This window comes from Centroberyx gerrardi, chromosome 19, assembly GCF_048128805.1.
Source record: "Centroberyx gerrardi isolate f3 chromosome 19, fCenGer3.hap1.cur.20231027, whole genome shotgun sequence".
Classification (NCBI taxonomy): domain Eukaryota; kingdom Metazoa; phylum Chordata; class Actinopteri; order Beryciformes; family Berycidae; genus Centroberyx; species Centroberyx gerrardi.
This window is the reverse complement of record NC_136015.1, coordinates 20252089-20271270: the sequence shown is the minus strand read 5'-3', so window position 1 is coordinate 20271270 and position 19182 is coordinate 20252089. Positions and strand designations below refer to the sequence as shown.

Here is a 19182-nt window from a genome sequence, read left to right as displayed (position 1 = left end):
CAAATAAGCCATAATAGCGCAAAACTGTTCCTGAACTAAATTAGATTGTGTAAAACTACATTATTAGCATTTTTACATGGAGATACACACTCCAGTCTGTAGATGTCTCCAAGGTTATTTCTGCTACATCCAAAAACCATAGAAGAAAATAACCAGGAAACTGTACATTTGAGCTTCAGGAGTTACTTCATAAGCTCTTTGCCTGGGAGAAGCTGATGAGGTAGCAACACACAGGTGTGATATGAATGTTATTATAATCTTCCCTAAATTTGTGCCATAAGGTGACTTGTTTGTGGTGAAACATCCACAGTCTTGCATGTGTGATCTCCTGTTCCACAACTATTCACTGTAAGCCCATGATCTACAGTCTAAGCAAATCAGTCTTGCATCTTCCCCTCTTCTCGTGTCAAGCAGAATGGATAAGGTGATCAGCTGTTTCAGCAAGAGGCCGGATGCTGCGGCCAGGCTGATATGCTTCCCCTGGGCAGGAGGAGGCTCCATACACTACGCACGCTGGGGAAACGTCCTCAACAGCTCCACTGAAGGTAACACATTGCACTTTGCACTGTCAGTCTATCCTGTTTACTGTATGTTCACCATTCCTCTGATGTTTGTAAATGTTGTAAATGTCAGTTTTTCATCCATAAATGCCATCAACCTTGCTAAGTGGCAATAAAAAGAACTTGAACTGCCAGAATTGTTTTGTTTTTGTATCCTTGTATCCTGAATTTAGAGTGTAGAGCATACAACAGCAGGGTTGTTTCTCTACCTAACATGTAAATGTTTTGTTTGTAACTCTTTCCTCTCATTTTCAGTGTACGCCGTTAAACTTCCAGGCAGGGAAAGTCGAGCCAAAGAGCCGTTCTTTCAGAGCATGCAGCAGATAGTGGATGAGGTTATCGGTGTGTTGCTACCAGAGCTGAAAGAGAAGCCGTTCGCCCTCTTTGGCCACAGGTATGACAGGAATAGGGTTTCATAAATAAAGGATCTTTTTCTTTCTTGCTACTCTTCTTCCTCTTGCCTCCTTTCTGCACCTCCCTTTTATTCCACTACTTACATTTCACAGCTTGTTTTTCTGTTTACTTCATGTTTGCACTGTTCTGGTCTGTCTTAGTTTTGGTGCCATGACGAGCTTCGCTGTAGCAGAAACTCTGAAGAGAGTCCACAACCTGGAGCCGGTCCACATCTTCCTGTCTGGTGCCTCTGCACCTTATGTGAGTGAAGCCACACAGTATTCAGTCCAGTCTTACCTTTAAAGGTTCCATATTATTCAGTTTTCAGGATTTTGGCTCAGTATAAGAATTGTGTTCTTTATTATATTTTTCAAATAAATGTGAATCACAGGCAAAACAGTCAAAATACTTGACCCTAATTGGCAGCAGCTCCTCTAATTCATATGATGTAAACATGCTGACAGGAGGCTTTCCAGTTCAAATGCAGCAAACTCGCCTGATTGGATGGATTTTTAATAATTGCTTAGTGAAGGAAGAGAATCAAGACCAAGTCCAGTTGTGATCCGATGACTGGAATTAGTCTGAAACCGCCTGTAAAAAGGATGGATATTTGAAAATGCAATAACTTTAAATTTACTCCCTCAAACAAAATAAAATTTAACAATGGTTAATTAAACATCATTGATAATAGATGTATATAAACAGAGGAAAGTTTGAAGGGTTTGGTATTTGTCACACACCATTCCTGTTTTGTCCTTTTGTGATACAGTCAGAAACACGCATCAACGCCCCAAAGAGAAGCGACCTATCAGATGAGGATTTTCTCAAGTGGTTGATTGCGATTGGAGGAACTCCTCCTGAGCTGCTGGCCAACCCCGAGGTCCTGAAGCTCTTCCTCCCCGCCCTGAAGGCTGACCTGCACATCGTGGAGAACTACAGGTGGGCCGGCATCTCTGTTGGCCACTTAACTCATATTTAGCCTATTTTTGAATAGGAAGGTAAGGCAGTTAAGATTCAGTAAACCCAGGCCTGGTCCTCTGTCCTATTAAGAGAGTAATAATGCTTGAGGATTTGCTATGGCTATAAGCAAAATGCAATATCTGATTACTATATTCATCAAATTATCATTGTGTCATCAGAGGCTCAGTAACATAGATGTAATAAAGGTTTTGTTTTTGTATTTCTCCAGGTATAACAAGCCAGACAGCCCGCTCCTCTCCTGTCCAATCACATGCTTCGACGGAAAGCAGGACGTTCCTCATGACTTACAAGGTCAGTCCTCTGATGCGTCCTGCATGGCTGCTTTTCCATGGGCTGCCTTTCAGTAACACTTACAGCCATAACACCCCATGATAGATCGGTCTGATATGTTTCATGACTTTATGAGCAGAAAGCAGTTGACATGAATGAAAGACCCAACAAGAGCAGCTAAAGGGCGTGTGGCTTCATCCTTCCTTCCTAATTCGCAAATTCCGGAAGTTTTGGACTTTGGAAGTATTGGAAGATAGCTAATATTCCCCAAAAATACTGTGATACAACACCACAGACAGTTGTTTGCTGATTGTGATTGTATTTGTCATTGTAAAAACGTCATATTAATTTCTTCTATGATTATGTGCCTTCCACCCAATGCATGCTGGGATAGGCTCCGGCTCCTGTGACCCTAAATAGGAATAAGTGGGTTAAGACAATGAATGAATGAATGAATGGATGGGTGAATGAATGAATGGATGAATATGTTACCTCACTGTTCATATGTAATTAATGGCTTCTTATTAATTTATTTCATTAACAGCTTGGAAAGACATTTCATCCGGAGATTTCACGGTCAGAATGCTGGATGGATCTCATTTTTACTTGAAAGAATCTGAAAATGAAAAAATGATATTGGACTACATCACAAAGCAAATAGAAACATCAGAAATGGACTACTTATAGTGAAATACATAAAGTTATAGATATTTATCTTTAATGTCTTAAATGTTTGTTTTTTTTTACTAATTCTTTGTGATGGAATGGGATACAAACATTTCAGCAGTGTCACGAACTGTGCCACCAAGATTTCTGACAAAATTATTTTACTAAAAATCATTTCTTCTGTCTTAAATGTCTGGGGAATATTAAAAAGTCATTCCATACAGTTTCATCGACTCCACATCTAATAATAAACAGTATTTTTGAGTCCACAAAAAACATATTTTTTGATGTACTTCATTTTTATTGCTAAATCCATATTTTAAAAGAGTACAATCCAAAGCCATGTCCACTCAGTCAATGTATTCTTTGCTGGGGATACATAAGATAAGATACTGTATATATCCTAGTAACTATTGCCTAGTGTTCATATTTGAGATGTTGGACATGTCAACACAAAAACAAACCTTATTGGTGAATAAATATTTCTTTATCATACAAGTGACATTTACAACAGTCTTATCCTTCAAGTTTAATATTTGAGCTCAAGTATTCTTAGACAAATGAGAAAAACCACACACAAAAAAATAATTAAAATGATGAAATTGGAATTGATTTCATATTCCTCTCTAGCCTTTATATTACTCTTAATTAAATGCTTCATTTTCTTTATCAACAATAAATCTACATATCTACAATGTGCTTGAAAAAGATCGTTGCCTCACATTTAGGGATAAGATGCTATAAAGGAAAAGCAGATATGTTCAATATTAGGCTACACTTTCTCTGCTAGTGTTATCCTCCCACTACAGGAAAACACACACAGACTGAACTCATGCTGCTCAGGGATTTGACGAGTACTTGAAATGTACTGAGTGGATCAACATGAAAAAATAAGATAATGTTCAACAGGAGCTGGTGAATAACAGGCTGCATGTCTCTCGCCCTGCATGTACCATTCCTCTGCTCAGTCAAGGGTGAAAGTTGGAGAAGCTGTTAAACGTTATGTGGGATTGTGAATGTTGCGTCTGGAAATTGATTAAACAATGGAGTGGAAAAGAAAACATTCCCTAGTAAAGATTTTGAGAGTAGACGGTGCAAAGTCTGAGGTTGTGTACTGTGTCTTTGGCAACCAGGTTAGGAGTCAGTGTCAAAGGGAGAGAGAGTGTGTGGTCCGTGGGTGAGGTGGGTAGTTTGGGTGCTACATGTGGGTGTTATCTCTCTGAGGCGGCGGGGGCTGCTGTGGCGGCGGCGGCGGCGGCGGCCCGTCAGGTCTCTCCTGCGCGGCGGGGGTGTCGGCCAGCAGGAAGGAGTCAGTGGAGCGGGTGCTGAGGCGGAGCGGGGCCAGGCGGCGCAGGTTGCTGGGCGTCCAGGGCAGCCTCACCTGCGCCCGCTGGGACGGAGCCACCGGGCCGCCGTCCGCCTCCGCCTCCGCCAGCCAGGGAGGGATCTGCATCGGGGTCATGGGGTCGATCTCCGGCATGAAGGCTGGGTTCTCGATGCCAGCTGCACCCAAGAGGGAAGAGAGAGAGAGGAGCGGTGTTTAATGGGCTGTAAAGGTCAGAGAGGAGGTGAGAAGGGGTGATGGATGAGTTTTTACCTCCTGCTATGTACGTGACCCTCATGGGGAACGAACCACCGGACGCCTCGCCACCGGAGGCGCTGTCTCCCTCCGAGAACTCAAAATCTAGAATGGAAAAAGGAGATGTTGATATTTTAAAAAGTAGGTTTTCACAAAGTACATGGACAAAAATAAGTAGCTTTATTCACAAAAACTGAAACGTAGATACAGACCTTCATCGCCAAAGGGGTGGCTTTTACTTCTGTCCATTGATTTTCCATTTGGCATCTGCATCAGTGCAACAATGAACATTTAATCATTCACTTGCTAAACTAGCAAAGTGCAAAAATATGATAAGGCATGCTATATTACAGTGGTGCTCAACGTGGGGTCCAGGGACAACCAGGGGTCCTTGGGGGGGTTCCAGGGGGTCCCCAGCAAAATTATGAATTGTTAAACTTCACCATTATTTAATTTACAAGAAGTTAAAACAATTAGAGAACGTAGAAGAATGACTGTTTCGATCATAGTTTCACTTTTATCTCTCTATACAGATAGTCATGGAATTCTGGACAAAATCATATCGAACAATAAAAAATATTCTCAGATTTGGGTCCAAAAATCTCATCAAATTGGGGTCCATGGCCCTAATGTGGACTAAATTAGGGGTCCTTGATATGAAAAAGGGAACCACTGCTATATTAGGCTACACAAGGTCTGACGGACTATTATGATAGATTATATGTACGTTATCTCCTAAATGTCAAGTGGACAAGAATACTGAGGCTCCAACCTTCTGCTGCTGGTCTTTCTTTGGGTGCTTGGTGATCGTCTTGGGTGGAGCGACGCCCATCTTGGCAGACTTGAAGGACTCCAGACGACTCCTCATGGTCCTCTGGAAGATCTCCTGCACCTCGTTCTCATCTTTGTTGACTTCGAAATGGCTCCTGCTGTACCTGTGCCTGTGCTGTAAGCAAAAACCAAAAAAACACCAAGAAGAGAAGGGTCAGTTTGGGAAGTTGGGAATCGATTTTTCATAAGACACTGAGAAGATGAAGACAATTTGTAACAAATCCAAAGAGTTAATTTCTCATTAGTTTTGGACAAACCATTTTTAACGTGGTCTATATCTCTCATGTTTGAATTTATGTATTTGTATTCAACCCACTCCTTGTAGTAACGTGACAGAAGAAGCTCACCTGTTTCCTGCCCTTGTACAGATGTTGCTGCAGCAGGTGGTGAGTGTTGATGTCCTCCGATTCCCTCATACTCTTCATGTCCTGCTCGTGCATTTCAAAGCTCACCGACGGCACATTGTCTCTTCTACGGGGCAAAAAGCATACAAGTCACTTTACTTGCCCCGTGCCTTCATCATACACAGCTACAGCGCTTACACCTGACTCCTTTGAATGAGAATAACTAGATGGTCAGTGCATCATATTTCAAAGTAGTTGGGTTTATTTCAAGTGTGGGGAAAAAAGTGCTGTGACTGCTTTTGGTCACTAGGGGGCAGAACTGAGCGTTCACACTGAGGCAAGAGAATTAATCTAAACTTGTACCTGGATTTGTTGAATGAATATATCAAAACCATTTTTCAAGTTGTTGAAATGCTCAAATGCTTTAAGTCCGTTTATATTCAAATATGTCTGCAAACTCAGAACTGAAGAGCATATGAGGAACAAAATTGGCAGGAATTGTAGTGTTTTTTGTAAATAAGTGCTGTTTACGATTGCTGTTCACCACCGGCTGACCCTATACTGGCATGTATTTACACTTGCTATATGGTGCAGTCCAATTTTAGCTCCCCCCTGTGTTTACGGTGTAAATAGGTTAAAAGGGGGTTTGCTCACATGATAGAGGAAACCGGCACGTGATCGTTGGACATGTCTCCCATGATGTCAGGCATGACCTCCGAGAAATCCTCACCGAACTTCTTCTTGAAGTCGACGATGGCGGTTTCATTACGGATGAATTCCAGAGAGCCTCTGCGTTCGCCCTGCAACAAGGAAAAGGAGGAAATACTTATAATCTGCCATTAAATCAGCAATGAATACTATGTCTGTATCCTTTAATGCTGGTTTCTATAGCTGTTGGTTGCTGACAGTAAGGGTAAAAACTCACTTTTCCCCCACTTTTTAAGTTCTGATGTAGAGTCTATCCTTAATACTTCGATGTAGGGAATACCTAATTGAATAAAACATCAAGAACAGCATTATATGTCACCCTCACCTCAGACACGTAGCTCATTGCATCCTTGAGGTTCAGCTGGTGGAAGACATTGAAGAGGTAGTCGCGATTCTTCCTCGCCGATGGTTTCATCAAAAGCCAGGACATCCACTTCTCCTCAAAGTTATTCCACCTTCACAGTAGAATGAGAGAATGCTTTAGGCTTGTTCACACACTAAAATCCACAGTGTATAACAGTACAGTGAAGCCAAGTTAAATGGTTAAAGATGACTGTTCACATACTTGTCCCTCATGTAGTTGTGTCCTATTTGTCCAGATATGTCTTCTATGGCAACAAGCATGTGGTCAAACACCTGAGCAAAATAAAGAGATATTGGATCATAAACAGGTAGTTTCTTGCTGCTGTATCAGCAAAAGGTGAAATAGTTTTATTTTGAGCTTTACCTTATTCTGTACTTTTTCTATAAGTGTGAGCTCGGTCACTTCAGCTCTCTTTACTTTCAGCCAGGTTACCAGAGGCTTCATTGTTATTCCCTGCAACCGAGACGCAGATTATCAACAGGTTTGCCCCATATGTGCAAAACTAAGATGTATTTCAGCTGCTGTGCAACCACCAAATATTTCCCTGGGCATCAATAAAGTTTCTATTCTATTCTACATGACATAATCAGAGAAAAGTTTAACCATGTCTGCATGTTGAGGGAAACTGCAGGACGTTACCTGAAGGATGACAGTGAAGTACACCACAATGAGTGTCGTGCAGACCATCAAATTCTTCTCCTTGATCTTGTTCTCGTCGAGCATCATAGCCAGGCCGTACGCAACGGCCCCTCGCAGGCCACCGTAGCTCATAATCACCTGGTCAATAACCTCCAAGGGCACCAGCCGGAACTTGTTCAGGATCCAGGTCAGTAAAAAGACACCTGTAGTATACATGCAAACACACATAAAGTATTATTCTTTATCTATTCAATTTATTTAGTTATCATTTATTTTATTTATTTCCTTTTTTTGGTGTCTTATTCAGTTAATATGTTCTGTTACTCCCGCCTTATTACCTGTATATAGCCATTTTAAAAAAATACAAATTAAAAAAAAAGCAAACACACATAATACACAAACACACAATCAGTCTTGTGACTTTCCACTTTAGACTATATGTATTATTTCCAACCTAACCTAACAGTGGAAGACAAACTCAGTCTCACCGATGAACCTATAGACGAAGATGAAGAGGAGTGTGAGGAGGATGAAGCCCGTGTTCCACACCCACAATCCCCTATCGATGGCCGAGATGCCAAGGAAGACAAAGATGATGGTTTCTGATCCATTAGCGAAAACCTTCAAGGCGTATCTGACGGTGGTGACGGACTTCTCGTCCATGTTTGCATTGATGTACTTTTGGCAGCACATGCCACAGAAGACAATCCTACAGAAACAAAAAACAAGGAAATTGATGATTATAATGTTAATCAGACAGCTAAGATATCATGGGCTGTAATTGGCTGAAAGGGGAATAATTTCTATGTTATTCCTATGCCTTTACAGTCACTTTTACCATCTTTTCCAATTAATTCCCTGTGGAAAACCTCTAGATTTTACATGATGATGGCATCAGAGGTTGAAGTCTTAGTTTCCTGGTTTATGACTTTGTTTTATATACATGTAATTGTGTGTGCCATCCTGGACCACAGGGATACCACCTACAAATTCTTAAAATAAACGGAAATCCCATTTAATTGCAACAAAGCAAGGACACATAAGTAATAAAAAAAAGATAAGATAGATAAACCCTTTTTGAAGCACTCACGACAGGATGGCAGACAGGGAGAGCATCTCGGCGGTCAGGTAGGAGAGGTATCCCAGGACAAAGATGAAGCCCGGCTCGATGATCTGGATGTTCTTAGTGCATCTGGTCAGCATTGAGATCAGCAAGCCGAACACAAAGCCCATGAGGGAGCCGCCGAACGCCACCACAAAGAAGGAAACTGGACAGAGAGAGAGAGGGAGAGGAGGACACGTGGATTGAAAGCATTTCTTCTCATGTTATCTAACTTAATGTACAGTATGCCATGTGGAGAACGCGCTTTTATCATGACTGCATATATGCCTCACTGGGAATCAAACCCCTAATACCTGGTAGTGTTTATTCATTGAGTCACACAGAACTACAAGATATTACATGATTTCCACAGTAAGAAACAGAACACTTTTCAGCACAAATGAGTGAATGAATGGGTTCAGTTCATACTTATTCCTTTGATGATCTCCACAGCATCGATTTGGGGTCCTCCCAGGGACACAAACGCATCGAACACATTGAAGAGTACCTGAGATAAGAAGAAAAAATCGATTTGTCTTCCTTCATATCGCCCATATACAGTGAAAACCTCCCAAATCTCAACTGTAACTGCCTTGTTCTTAGATAGACCACCATGCAATTTCGAGATTTTGAAAGGGTTTCATAAGCCCAAGGTTCGTATAGTTTTCTCAACACATAGAGGAGCATGTAAACCTTCAGTTGCAACATGAAAATCACCAAAATGGGAGTTTCCTTTGATAGACACACAGTCTCCTGTTCTTATGCATTTCTTCAGACAGGTCAGAGCCCAGTTTATAGTCACTGGAAAGGTGAAAACAAAACCTTTTCATTCCCTTTCATTTTCCCTTTGTTCTTTTGGCAACGAATAGAACTTAATGGTGTGATTCATAACACAAATACATGTGATATTGCTACAGGTTGTAATCAAGCACTTTGATCGACCAGATGGGGGGTAAAGTTCACCCAGTGTGGAAAGACTTCAGACGAGGTACGAGACCTTTATTTTGAAATGCAGAATGTTTGCTTTACACTTAACGTCTTGGAAGTGTATTTTCCAGTGATGGATGTCTCTGCAAATTCACAAACTGTTCTGCTTCTTATGTAACATCAAGAAACAGCTGAGGACCTCGGTTGTGGGAAGTGGTGATGATGAAAGGACAGGGCAAGCACTCTGTTCTATTCTATTCTGTTCTGTTCTGTTCTTTTCTATTTATAATGCCGTCACTCAGGCTTGACACCTTCTCATTGCAGCAGCATACGAACCACTGTTACGCCGTCGTTGAGGAGCGACTCTCCGAACACCATGATGAAGAGGACCTCGTTGACGTGGACCTCCTCGAACACGGCGATCACAGCCACAGGATCCACAGCAGCGATCAGACTGCCGAAGAGCAGGTACTGCAGCAGGCCGATGTCCAGCTCGCCTGCAGTGCACGGGACAGGAGATTTACATTCATATCGTATAGGCATTTAGATGACGTTCTTAAGCAGAGCAGGTAGTTGAGAGGCTTGAACCCTGTGACCTTATAGGACAGTTTCTCTAACCACCCTGTCGAATGTAATTGCATACACAATATAATTGATTTCCTTCAGTTCCTAGTGACTTCTGAAGAACTGGAGTCATCACGTAACAGTGAGGTGTAGCCGTCTTAAAATCCATAATTGCATCATGACAGCCCCTTGTGAGTCAATGCTGCCTCTTTATTGGCTTTGTTTATGTTTTGACTCATTAGACTGTCATTTCTTCACTCTCAGAGTGATCGACCAAAGTTTTGATCCATGGACCGACAATTCAAGAATTTCTCAGAGTAAACCTAAATGTTCTATGGTCAAATAGATAGTGGATTTGGGTTTTACGTATTTGAAAAGATTTAAATTCGGAAGTGTAGACTTGTCCAAAATCTATCACGGATTTTTAAAGTCACAATGACATGAAAAATGACTTTTTGGCCTTGTTAGCCAACTTCCATGTCATAATATATACCTATTTAACAATACATGCCAAAAAATGTTTCTTCTGTTTTCTTATTTTTAAATCAAAACCTCATTACTTCCTTCGTAAAAAAACAGTGGCCTCTTCATGGCGTACCAGTAGGCGTACGTAAAATGTTATATAATAATATATATATAATAATAATGCTGTAACAGATTTTTGAACAGACCGCCACCCCACCCACCCCTCACCCAACGCCCCTGCCCGTGACTATCAGATAAAACTGCCTTCCTCTCCTTTATAGATACTGCTACACCATCAACATCCCACCCCAACATCCTGTTTCAACCAGAAATGACAGAAGTACGATGCTCTCAAAATGCCACTTCAGTGTGACTTGAAGCATCTGACAGGTGTTCAGTCACATGGATACCTGCTCTATGCCAGATTCTAACCCAACACTCCCACTATACCCCAAACATCCCAGAGAGATATTGACCCCAGTGCAGTGAAGGCCTCTCTTACCCATGGCTCCTCCCATATGACAGCCCCACAGCGACAGCCCCACTGTGGCGGCGTTCCAGCACGTCCCGATGACGGCGTAGGTCAGGATGGCCCCCATGTTGCTGAAGAAGAGCTTGTTTGGCATGAAGTAGCCGGCGTCCAGGATGATTTGGGGCAGCAGGTAGAAGAAGAAGACGGTCGGCGTCAGAGTGAAGGTCTGCATCTTGTCCGCCCCCCAGATTATCCCACCCAGGATGAACCCGAAGCAGATGAGCAGGGCGCTCTCCGGGATCACGCTGGTCACATGGTGGTTGGCCTCGATGACTGTGGAGGTGAAGACAGGGGGTGAGGCGAGCGGGAACCAAAAGAGAGGTTGAGAACAAGGGAAAACTCTGTGACATGGAAGATCAATTCTAGATGTATCTAAGTGAAAAAGTGGACACAGAGCATCATGTCAAAAACTGTTTGAAAAGAAAACAGCCAATAGTAAAATTCACTCCCTCCTGACATCATCAGTCTGGAAGTGAAAGGTGTTATTTCTTAAACTACTTTGGTTCATAAACCAAAATGGATTGTGAGCCTTTTTCTGGTGTGTTCCCACATAACAAGAGCCAAGGGATTCTTGATAGACAAGAAAAGACAGTAAGTATGTTTTAATAAATCCCAGTTCAGTTCAGGATGAGACTAAACTTATTTTATTTCAGGTCCTGGGCTGAGACAGTAAAACTCCTTCCTTACTGCCTTCCCAGGAAGGCGTTGATGCTCAGCATCACAACTAAACCATAAAACTAAAACTCTTGAGGTTGCAAAATTTGCAAATGATCAACTGTTTCATTGGACTGAGAAAGCCACTTTTTGTTCTCGGCATATCATTAACCAGTATGGTTAAAGAAAGCGGCTAAAGAGCCACTTTCCGTTAAGGTTACTTGGCTTAATGGCTTTTTTATGGCACAGTCTCATTATAGCTTATTTAATAATTGAGCCTACTCAGTTGAATCTAGCTATTTCAAAATTTTGATTTATCATCCGATGCCATAGGGCTTGGCTTTTTGTTTTGCGGAGAAGTTTCATGTAAACGTAGTTAAAGATTAAGTTAAGGACACTTTGGATTGATGGCCTGACATTTTCCATAACCGTGTTTATATATTCCTGCAGAACTCTGTAACCAAAGGAAAACATTCTGCTTCTTTCCAAAGCTGTATGGAAAGTTGCTGGTGGATTGATGTGTTACTCATACCCAAGAGATCCATGACCGTCCCCGGATCTGAGATAAGCTATTCAAAAGCTAAGAAAACAAATAGATGATCAGTGTTGACAAATGAATATTCAGCTTTTTGCTCATCAGTGACATTGCAGCACATGAGTTATACCACATTTAACCTTTAATATTCAACATAAACCTCTAAGAATAGATATTAGACAAATGATTCAGCATTATCACAAGTTTTCTGCACGCTCAACAAGTGTCAACCTCTTGACAATCAGTGGAATGTCTAATATGCCACAAACGTGTGAAAAGGAAGAAGCTCTTGTCCTCTGGAACAGCATGCTGTGTTGATAACGCTGACACAGACGGCTGCTGGCTACTGTAACAGTAAGGCTATTAATGGCACATTATTGTAACATTAAATCACTTTTCATTCTCACACTTTTAGCAGATATACTGTATAATGTGTGATTCTTACTGTGTGTGCTGCTGATAGCGAGACAGAATAACATATCCGCCATTCCTTTCACAAAAATAAATTTTTCATGGAAACTATTGTTACTATTTTACACTATCCCATCTTTCATGTATATGCCAACATTGGGAAACTCAGAATTTAGTGTGACAGCAGTACAACACTGTAATTGTCTTTTAAGATACACATCATAAGGATGCAAGTCTTGTTACACTATAGCTGGAGTAAAAATAGCAGCATCTTCTCTGACAGAGCAATTAGCAGACTGAACATTCATCAAACTATAACACAACTTTCAGATGTTGACCCTGCAAGATCTGAGCACCTGCTTTGCCATTTGGTCTCCTCTTTGTGATATCAGTGAACTTCTGTCTCTATCTTATGTAATTCAGTACTCGTCTTTGATCCGAATCTACCAGCCTACATCAAATCAAAACGCTTTTCTAGCACTTTTTAAGCCCTAAAACGTCATGTTACATACCCATTTTAGCCACACCGGCCACCAACACCCATAATGCAACTAGGTAAGGGGTCTCCACATGGTGCCACTTGAATGTCACAATCGATATCCCTGTGATGCTGGAGCCATTGCCGTGTCCGGTGTGGTTGGGGTTCGATCCCGACGCCTCAGGCTCCGGATGTGAACTTTGAAGCACCGCCTCACCCTTCACCCCCTTGACCCCCGAGACCAGGCAAGCCAGCAACACCGACAACCCCAACAGACAGAGGTGCGTGCGTCTGCGGCCTCGCATTTGATCATATAAATAGACTAGATAGACTGAAGAGAGAGAAAGTCCTGTGGTTGACCTCTCCTTGTGTCCTCACACCCCCAGAAGTTAAGTGGAGTCTGGTTCTGGCATCACAGAGCGGTTTGGAGGCGATCTGTCTGTGCCGCGGCCGCAATGAACTGACGGACAGTTTGTTACGCTTCTTATCCCTCGTTGTGTGTGTGTGGGTTGTAATCGTCTACTTCTGCTGTGACACTCACTTGTGTTTCCTCTCACTATCTCCTCTCTCTCTCTCTCTCTCTCTCTCTCTCTCTCTAGTGTGTGTGTTTCCTTCTATCTCTCCATCTTTCTCTCTCTTTGTGTGACTCTGTATCCTCTTCCCTCCTACTGTCTGAGGTCAGTGGTGCGGTGAGTTCAGAGGTGTGCAGAACCACGGACTCAGCCTTTTATATGTCTCTTCTCAGACCAAGGTTGTGTGTGTGTGTGTGTGTGTGAGTCGGGGGAGGGGGGGTGTAGTGGTAACGGATGTACGAGGATGAAGGGAGGTCTGGTTATTGAGTCACGTTTCAAATACTCACCACTCATTGCTTTGTTTCATCATTTTGGTCTCTACTTCTTCCACTCAAGTTTATATAATTATGTAATGTAATATTACCACATACGATTACGCTTTTTTTTTTTTTTTTTTTTTTGCATTAATATGGATTGTAGAGATTTGGTGTATTGTATTAGTTGGGACTGAGACAATTATTAAGAGTCAATGTTTTTTTTTCATAGTTTATATTGGAGCATTTTCTTTTTGTGTGTGTGCGTGTCTGGGAATGAGTGAGTGTGTGTGTGTGTGTGGGGGGGGGGGGGGGGGGGTGTCATTTGATCGAGGCCAGTGTTGATCTAATACCTGTGTGCCTGTAGAAACTTTTCCACTGCATCTCAGTTCTGTCTCACAGCTTTGCTTTAGTAATGATTGACGCTCACATTACTCAATATTGGTTAAAGCCTCCTGTCACCTCCTTAAGGCGAGAGAACGGCGACAACGTGGAGACAAAATCCACTTTCCTCAGGCTTTCCCCCCCCCTGAGCTGCAATGAGCTAACTGCTACTGGGATATAATATGATTTTTTTCCTTTGTTTTGGACTGAAAGTAATACATGCAGAGGCCTATTGCCCAGTCTTATTTTAGCAGACAAGGCACAATAACCCCATTGATTAAGAGGCAACACAAATGGTAAGATGGCCTGGTTCAATGATTTGATACCCAAGTTCTCACACCCTTTTTTTAGAGCAGGATATAAGAAAACACATCTGAGGCTGCTCATGTCCTAATCAATCGTTTACTACATGAAGCGTCTTTCTGTGTGCAATGAATATGACATTTAATTTATAATAATTACTACCATTTACCATCAATTAATTTATAGTCTACTGAATCAATAAATGAACTGCATATTGGATAGTGACATGTTGTTTTCTAATTTACCATAAACACTGTAAAAGAGTATTAATTATCTTCATCCTTATGAGAGCGTTTAACTTCACAGACCCAGAAGCGAGAACCGATGTCACGCATGAATTCCCATGTTCAGCCTTATTAACTAATGACCTAATATATCATTTTGAACAGTGGCTAGGCTTTCAGTCATTATAAAATAACCACAGCTCTGTGTTTTTTTAAACCTGAGAGGTCAACTTCACGGTCACAGTAAAAAGGAGGGGACAGATAAAGGTTATTTTCAGACTGGGAGTTACAGAAACTACAGCGTGACTAAAGGCCTTCCATTTGTTGTGTTATGGTTTGAAAGGTGGGAGGACAAGCTAAATGGTCCATTTCTACTCACTGAGATGCGTCATTTCATTTCTCGCTACACACCGAAAAATAAAGGTGTGAGCTGGAACCTAAAATGGTTCTTCAGAGTGATGCCATAGAACAATCACCACAAAGAACCTTTCAATAAGCTTTTAACATCCCAAAGAACCATATGGTACATTAAAAGGTTCTTAATTCTTAGTTATTGGATGGTGGGTGATGGCATAAATGTGGAAAATAACCAAACCGCTCCATATTATATATTGTGCAATTGCAAATGAGGCAATACAAGGGCAGATAAACAAAAACACAATTCAGATGTGTAAGCAAAGGAGTGCAGAAATTGTTCTTTAAAGAATGGAAAGGTCTGAAAGGCTCTTTGTGGAACCAGAAATGGTTCTTCCACGGCAGTGGTTCTCAACGTGGGGTCCGGGAACCACCAAGGGTCCTTGAGGGGGTTCCAGGGGGTCCGCAGCAAATTGATGAATTGTTGAACTTCACCATTATTTAATTCACAAGAATTTAACACAATTAGAGAATGTAGAAGAATGACTGTTTTGATTATATTTTCACTGTTATCTCTCTACCTACAATACAGAGAGTCATGGGATTCTGGACAAAATCATATCTAACAATACAAATATTCTCAGATTTGGGTCTGAGAGACAAAATCTCATCAAATGGGGGTCCGTGGCCCTAATGTGGACTAAATTAGGGGTCCTTGATATGAAAAAGGTTGAGAGTCACTGTTCTATGGCATCGGTCCGAAGAACCATTTTCGGCACCTTTATTTTTCTGTATGTAGATTTTGGCGACACCCACAAAAAGCTCCAGAGTGAACAACAATAAAAGTGGATCAAATACATTTTATATTTACATTTCAGGCATTCATATGGTCTTATTCAGAGTAACTTCAAATGAGTGGAACAGTAGAATAAGCCTAATTTCCAAGATCACCGACATTACAAGCAACCAGTGAAAGGGTCAGAGCCACAGAGACTTGACAATAAATGTGACAAATATTCAATATTCATAATTAGTCTGATCCTGTTTGATAGAAAAGTGCTAAAGAAATAAGAAATGAAGAGAAAAGGTACAAAGTTGTTGTTTTTTTTAAACTAGACTGAACTTGAGGAATGTGACAGGATAAAATGAATGAAATGAAATGATGAAATAAATTGTCTTGATTTGCGGTTTGACCAGACATGTGATCTGCACTGACTGAAACAGGTGAAAAGAGAGATTCCCAGCCCACAGGATGAGGAAACCAACCACCTCCATTTATTGTCCATTGTCAATTGTCAATTGTTATTAAAATCAAGCGGAGGGAATTGACTGAGAAAGCTTGCAGTGAGGAGGGTGAAAGAAAGCAAACATTGTAAATCTGTAAGGAGGGAGGAAGAGGCTACACCTTTTCTCATTCTGAGGAAAATGCACTATTGTCTGCACGTCACTGCACTGCAGTGAGTAAGCATAAAATCATAAAAATTATTTATAGTGTATATACATTAGATGTATTGGTTTATGTATTTTACTTTAACTGATTTGTTCCAGTTCCTTTGAAATCTACTTTTTCAGACCAACCTTGATCAAACAAAGGTTATGAATGAATCTCAATCTCAATATTATGTTCAAATTGTTATACTCTGACCAGATGTCAACAAAGTGTGTTGGCACAATGTACAGACATTTTCAAAGTCAAATACACCGACGCTGTTCCCTTGCAGGATGAATTTGAGCCTCTGCCGTCGGCCCTTTAGGTGAAAAATCAGACATTTAAGGACCCGATTATCTCCATATCCATAAAAGGTTTATCTGTGGATGAAATAGCACACTTAGTGATAACACCTGGAGATGGCCTCTAATCTTTTGTGTAAATGTTTGCATTCTGCACAGCCTTTGCCCTTTTTACACAATATTGATTAAATGATTTGAACTGTGAACTCTACATTGCCTTGTGAAAGTGTGGGGATTTTCTCTTTTGGAGCTGATCTCTATCATTGTTATTGTTGTTGTTGTTGATTTAAATTATGACGGATCTGCTCTTCTTTGTAACTAGGTGTTTTTTTCAATTTAGGAAAATCATTGTAAACTTTGACTGGTGAAGCAGGTCTCACACTATAGGATCACAATGATTTGAATTATGCTGAGTCAAAACAAATTGAAATGATCTACCGTCTCCCAAATTATAGAACGTGGTTCAATTTTATTCTGCAAAAACTCAAAATCAAATGTCAGTGTCTACAGAAAGGTCTGTTAAGGACATCAGCGGCATTTTTCACTGTTATCACTGAAAATCTCTCAAGTGGTTTACTATCAGTACAAACACTGCTGTAACATTTTAGGGTCTGTTATGCCAATGGCAGAGGAGATTAACAATGAAGGTGGCAAAAGTGACACGCATACTGTAGCATCCGGACCAAAAATCAGCCTGTTGTGTCTGCTTTTTTTGTTTGGGGATCCACAGACGCATTTCCTTCATAATATGCAGGCAGCCGCAGTCCCATATTTATGTAAACTGAGGTACACACACACGTACGCACGCATGCTCATACATTTACATTGTCCACAGCGCCACATCTCAGTTGTGTCTGTTGTGTACACATGAAATGCTAATGACCATGTTCAGCGATCACAAGAAAGCTGCTTCAGCTTCATTAATTGCAGAGGTCAAGCTCTCTATAGGCTCCTACAGCCAGATATCTGTGTCCAACTCATTAATTCAGAGCCATTATTTCATTTTCTATACTAACAACTGACAAATTCAAATCAAAGCACCTGAATTTAAAATACGGACACCTTAGAGAACATGTAATATATACTAGTAGGTGGATGCTTTTATCCAAACCACCTTCCAGTACCATGAATGTATAGACTTTTCATATTGGGTTCAACCATTGGCAATCAAACCCTAGTTCTGCACTCTACACATTGTGCTACAGGACAAAATATCCTCTTGCACTGAGCAATTTTACACTGATTAGCCATTTAAAAGAAATGGTTATAGATGTCAAGGGTAAAGTGAGGCTACTTAAGGTTTAAATGTGAAAGTTTATTTGACGTCTACGTCTTCTGGGGTGTATATAACAAAAATAAAGCATCATCTTGTACACATGGACTTCTCTGGTGCATATTTATTTGATATTTACAGCTATTTATGCATTGTTTAAAAATGTAATATCAGCTCCTGTAATATCACATGTTGAAATCACATCTAGTACTCAGTGGGTTGAATCCCTATTGAATGTGACCTCTAATTTGCCTTGTTCATCACAAGCACAGAGAACAGAACAGTGTTTACCACTTTAAGAACTGTGTTTGTAAAGTACTGAGCTGTTCTCAGATCAGCCCCCTGTGGGCAGTTAGGTTAGTAGGACTCACTGAGTTTGCAGAGCCAACTGACCAGCACCCACAGGGCCACCAGGTACGGCGTGGTGACGTGGTCCCACTTCCAGCTCACTATGGGCAGGGTGGTGATGGGCGCCCCGTGTCCATGCTCTCCGTGATCTGTCTCGCCGCCATGACCAGCTCCTCCGCCTGTTTCGTGGCCCGAGCCTGTCCCATGGTCAGTGCCAGAATCGGTGCCTGTCCCATGGTCAGTGCCAGAATCGGTGCCTGTCCCATGGTCAGTGCTAGAATCGGTGCCTGTCCCATGGTCAGTGATAGAATCGGTGCCTGTCCCATGGTCAGTGCTAGAATCGGTGCGTGTACCATGGTCAATGCTAGAATCGGTGCTTGTCCCAGTCCCATAGTCAGTGCCTGTCCCAGTGCTGCCTCCTGTGCTGGCCTCAGTCCCATGGCTGTCCTCACTGGCCAGGCTCGGCCCACTTAAGACCATCAGCAGCACAAATAGAAAAAGTACAAATTGCCACACAGCTGCCATGCTTGGGTAAAGTACTTCACAACCTTTTAGGCAACTGAGAACTGAACTATTGAATCAAGTGCTCAGATTAATCTCAGATCCTGTGTGAGTCTCTCATTCCTTCCCTTATGTCTCTCTCCCTCTCAGGTCTCTCTCACTGCGCTGCTCTCACATACATCCACATCTTTACCTGGTCCAAGCATGGCTGCTCCTTCTCTGCTCTCTCTCTGCC

General features: G+C 41.6%; 2 protein-coding genes across 5 annotated transcripts; one reads left to right on the top strand and one right to left on the bottom strand.

Annotated features, from left to right (window-relative positions):
* The first annotated feature begins 136 nt into the window (after nt 1–136).
* On the top strand, nt 137–3117 carry olah (oleoyl-ACP hydrolase). Of its 2 annotated transcripts, none has more exons than XM_071895042.2 (7): nt 137–234; nt 415–545; nt 816–954; nt 1115–1214; nt 1723–1892; nt 2143–2225; nt 2749–3117. In XM_071895042.2, the coding sequence occupies exons 2-7, from the start codon at nt 416–418 to the stop codon at nt 2889–2891; spliced, it is 765 nt and encodes a 254-aa protein (XP_071751143.2). In that variant the 5' UTR covers nt 137–234; nt 415; the 3' UTR covers nt 2892–3117. The 2 variants fall into 2 exon arrangements, with proteins under 2 accessions (XP_071751143.2, XP_071751144.2); XM_071895043.2 differs by having other exon boundaries at nt 148–234; nt 412–545.
* On the bottom strand, nt 3052–19182 carry LOC139908296 (sodium/hydrogen exchanger 3). Of its 3 annotated transcripts, XM_071894938.2 has the most exons (17): nt 18824–19182; nt 18470–18733; nt 10896–11198; nt 9701–9861; nt 8867–8945; nt 8426–8603; nt 7824–8044; nt 7336–7538; nt 7060–7149; nt 6898–6968; nt 6658–6787; nt 6279–6424; nt 5628–5751; nt 5222–5395; nt 4662–4716; nt 4468–4554; nt 3052–4373 (listed from the first exon to the last, which is right to left on the bottom strand). In XM_071894938.2, the coding sequence occupies exons 1-17, from the start codon at nt 18969–18971 to the stop codon at nt 4069–4071; spliced, it is 2739 nt and encodes a 912-aa protein (XP_071751039.2). In that variant the 5' UTR covers nt 18972–19182; the 3' UTR covers nt 3052–4068. The 3 variants fall into 3 exon arrangements, with proteins under 3 accessions (XP_071751039.2, XP_071751038.2, XP_078146355.1); XM_071894937.2 differs by having other exon boundaries at nt 18470–19182; XM_078290229.1 differs by lacking the exons at nt 18470–18733; nt 18824–19182 and adding an exon at nt 13038–13623.